Genomic DNA, 3,229 nt, shown 5'->3' with positions numbered 1-3,229 from the left:
TCCAGTCCTTACGGCTCTGGCTGCCTGTCCCTGCGGGGAATGGTCTGCAGCCGGCTTTTTCCGTTCTGTCCTTTGTTCTGTGCTGGGTCCTGGCGGTGTCTTATGTTCGAGCTTTTCGCGTGGTAGCTATCCCACAGTCTGGTTTGCTAGCCAAAGTTAGATCGTTCTGGTGGAACGTGGGGCGTTCGTGCCCGATTCTTACAAAGCTCTGCAGCCCGCGCCTCCCGCGCGTCCCTGCCCTGCCCCCACTTCCCAATGGCGGATGCAGGCGTCTGTGCTGCTTTTCCGCTGGGGGAGTTACTGGTGGGCTTGTAATCTCTTGGTTTTAATTATTTATCTATTTTTCCTTCCTGTTATGTTGCCCTCTGTGTTTCCAAGGCTCGCCACAGACTCGGCAGGGAGAGTGTTTCCTGGTGTTTGGAAACCTCTCTTCTTAAAATTCCCTTCCCGGGACGGGCTTCCCTCCCCGGGACGGAGCTCCTTCCCCACCTCCTTGTCTCCTTTTTCGTCTTTTATATTTTTTCCTACCTGATTTTGAAGACAATGGTCTGCTTTTCTGGTTGCCTGATGTCCTCTGCCAGCCTACAGAAGTTGTTTTGCGGAGTTTGCTCGGCGTTGAAATGTTCTTTTGAGGAATTTGTGAGGGAGAACGTGATCTTCCCGTCCTATTCCTCCGCCATCTTTTGAGATAGAGTTTCATGGTTCTCAATTCACACGCTCTGGTTCATCTTTGTATGGCCCTCAGATGAAGCTGTGATTACCTACTTTCCTTAGAGCAGGCTGTGGTTGTCCCGGACTGGACATCTAGCTTGACCTTTTCTAATCTGTTACTTGACACTTGTTAAAAATATGGAATCTGAATTTCCCTATCTTTCCTGGTTATTGAAGTATTTGTTATATTTAGAAATATTACCTCTCTTCAAATTCTACCTACCTACAAATTATCTATGGATTCCCAGGTGGCTCAGTAGTAAAGAATCCACCTGCCAATGTAGGAGACGCGGAATCAATCTCTGGGTTGGGAAGATCCCCTTCAGTAGTAAATGGCAACCCATTCCAGTATTTTTTCCTGGGAAATCTCATGGACAGAGGAGCCTGGTAGGCTACAACCCATGGGCTTGCAAAGAGTCAGGCACGACTGAGCACACATGCAGAAATTACCTATCTATATTGCATTCCTCAACTTAGCTTGTATCTTTATGTAATAATTGAAGCCTATCTTACTCTGATAAAAGGCCTAGACATCCTGGAGTTTCCAAAATTCTGAAAGAAAAGTTCAAGCCCTACTGTGCACAGAAAATAGGCAAACAATGCTTCTCTGAATCTGCTTGGTCTTGATGCTGTATATGAGGGGATTCATGAATGGAGGAAAGAGAAAGTAGACGTAGCTCATGGTAACATGGACCACATGTGGTGCATGTGTCCCAAACCTGTGGATGAAAGTCAGACCAATCACAGTGATATAAAAGACTAGGACGCAGATGATATGGGACACACAGGTGTTAAGAGCCTTACCTTGCTCCTCCCCAGAGGCAATGCCCACCACTGTCTTAAGGATTAGGATATAAGAGACAAAGATCATTAGAGCATCTAGGAAGAAAGTCAAAGCAACCAGAATAATTGGGTACACACGATTAAATGTAATATCAGCACAGGCAAGTTTCATGACATCTTGGTGGAGGCAAAAGGCATGGGAGAGAACATGGGAATGGCAATATGGGAACCAACAGAGCGGCAGAATTGGAGGCAAAAGGGATAAAAAGCCTCTCATTAGTACTCCAAGACCTATCTTCATCATTTGATTATTGGTGAAGATAGAGTTGTACCTCAGAGGGGTACAGATGGCAATGAAACGGTCATAGGCCATGGCAAGCAAGATACCAGATTCTACAATGGAAAGCGAGTGAATGAAGTAGGCCTGCAGAAAGCAGGCTCCAGGGCTTATTTCTCTGTGATTGTACCATAAGAGACCCATTACAGTTGGCATTGTGGTTAATGTCACCGTCAGATCTGTGGCTGCCAGCATGGCAAGGAAATAGTACATCGGTTCATGGAGACTCCGGTCAGCCTTGATGAGGTAGAGGAGAGTGCCATTGCCAAGAAGCACAGAGATATAGACTGCAAAGAAAGGGATGGAGATCCAGTGATGAGCTGCCTCCAGACCTGGGAAGCCAGTCAGCAAGAAGGGGGCCTCACTAGTGTTGGGCCACATAGCATGTCCACAGGTGGAGAGCAGCCTTCTGGAAACCTTTTATGCAGAAACCCAAAGTTTTCAATTTGTAATATCTCCTTGTGGGAATATATCACAACGGTTTCAATTATACCCTTTGTAGTTAAAAGAATGAATTTGTGTATGTGCAGTTTTGCAACTATTTTCTTTTAGAAGAATAATACAGATGCATAGACTGTATTAAGGAAGAGGAATAATGGTATTTTCCTAAATTATGTATAATATTAAATTAATAGCTAAAATGTTCATTGGGAGCTTGTGTACACCCATGGCAGATTTATGTTGGTGTATGCCAGAACCAATGCAGTATTGTAAAGAAAAGTGAAGTAAAAATAAAAATTAAAAAAAAGATCATGAGGCCCCACTCTAATGTATATGCTGGAAAATGTTTGAAGGAATAAAAGTAACAAAAAAGAAGATAGAGTACTTCCTTGGTGGTCCAGTGATTAAGAATTCATGTTATGAGGGTGCAGTTCAATCCCTGATTGAAAAATTAAAATCCCTCATGCCATCCAGCATGGGCCCCCTCAAAAAAAAGCAAACGAAAAAGAAATATAGATATATCAAAATGGGCAATAATATTGCTTCATTAGATTTTCTTTTTGCTTAATTGTAATTTTTTAATGCATTTAAGCTTGACTTTATGCTTCACAACCATGATAGTTCTTGTTAGAAAATGTTTGTTTCATTTCAAAATTGAATGTTATTGGCTTATGGAATTCTAAACAAAAGCCATAAACAGTCTATGCAGTAAATGGAGAAGAGCAGACATGTCACCTTTAGACTAAAGAAATTCAGTTTTTCTAAAGCATGTCCATGTATACCCCATTAGAAACTTCAAATTCACCTTGACATACATGTCTCAATTAAAAAAAAAAAATCTGTGCTATAGGTGTTGACCATCCAGGGTAGTGGATGCCCCATTTTGCAGACCTCTGGAAAATCTTTCTATCTTCTCTTGACTTCATCTAACATCAGCTTGGAGAGGAGTCATTTCAT

General features: G+C 42.5%; 1 protein-coding gene across 1 annotated transcript; it reads right to left on the bottom strand.

Annotated features, from left to right (window-relative positions):
• Positions 1–1,276: 1,276 nt before the first annotated feature.
• On the bottom strand, positions 1,277–2,212 carry LOC101104931 (olfactory receptor 51B2). Its single transcript, XM_004016238.4, has one exon. It carries the CDS (start codon positions 2,210–2,212, stop codon positions 1,277–1,279), a length of 936 nt encoding a protein of 311 aa, XP_004016287.2.
• Between the last annotated feature and the right edge of the window lie 1,017 nt (positions 2,213–3,229).

Source organism: Ovis aries, chromosome 15, assembly GCF_016772045.2.
Source record: "Ovis aries strain OAR_USU_Benz2616 breed Rambouillet chromosome 15, ARS-UI_Ramb_v3.0, whole genome shotgun sequence".
Taxonomy (NCBI): domain Eukaryota; kingdom Metazoa; phylum Chordata; class Mammalia; order Artiodactyla; family Bovidae; genus Ovis; species Ovis aries.
The sequence above is the reverse complement of the archived record's forward strand: the minus strand, read 5'-3'. Positions and strand labels throughout refer to the sequence as shown.

What these genes read in the sequence shown, in the direction of transcription:
- LOC101104931 (XM_004016238.4), bottom strand. Translation starts at nt 2,212, where the DNA reads ATGTGGCCCAACACTAGTGAGGCCCCCTTCTTGCTGACTGGCTTCCCA.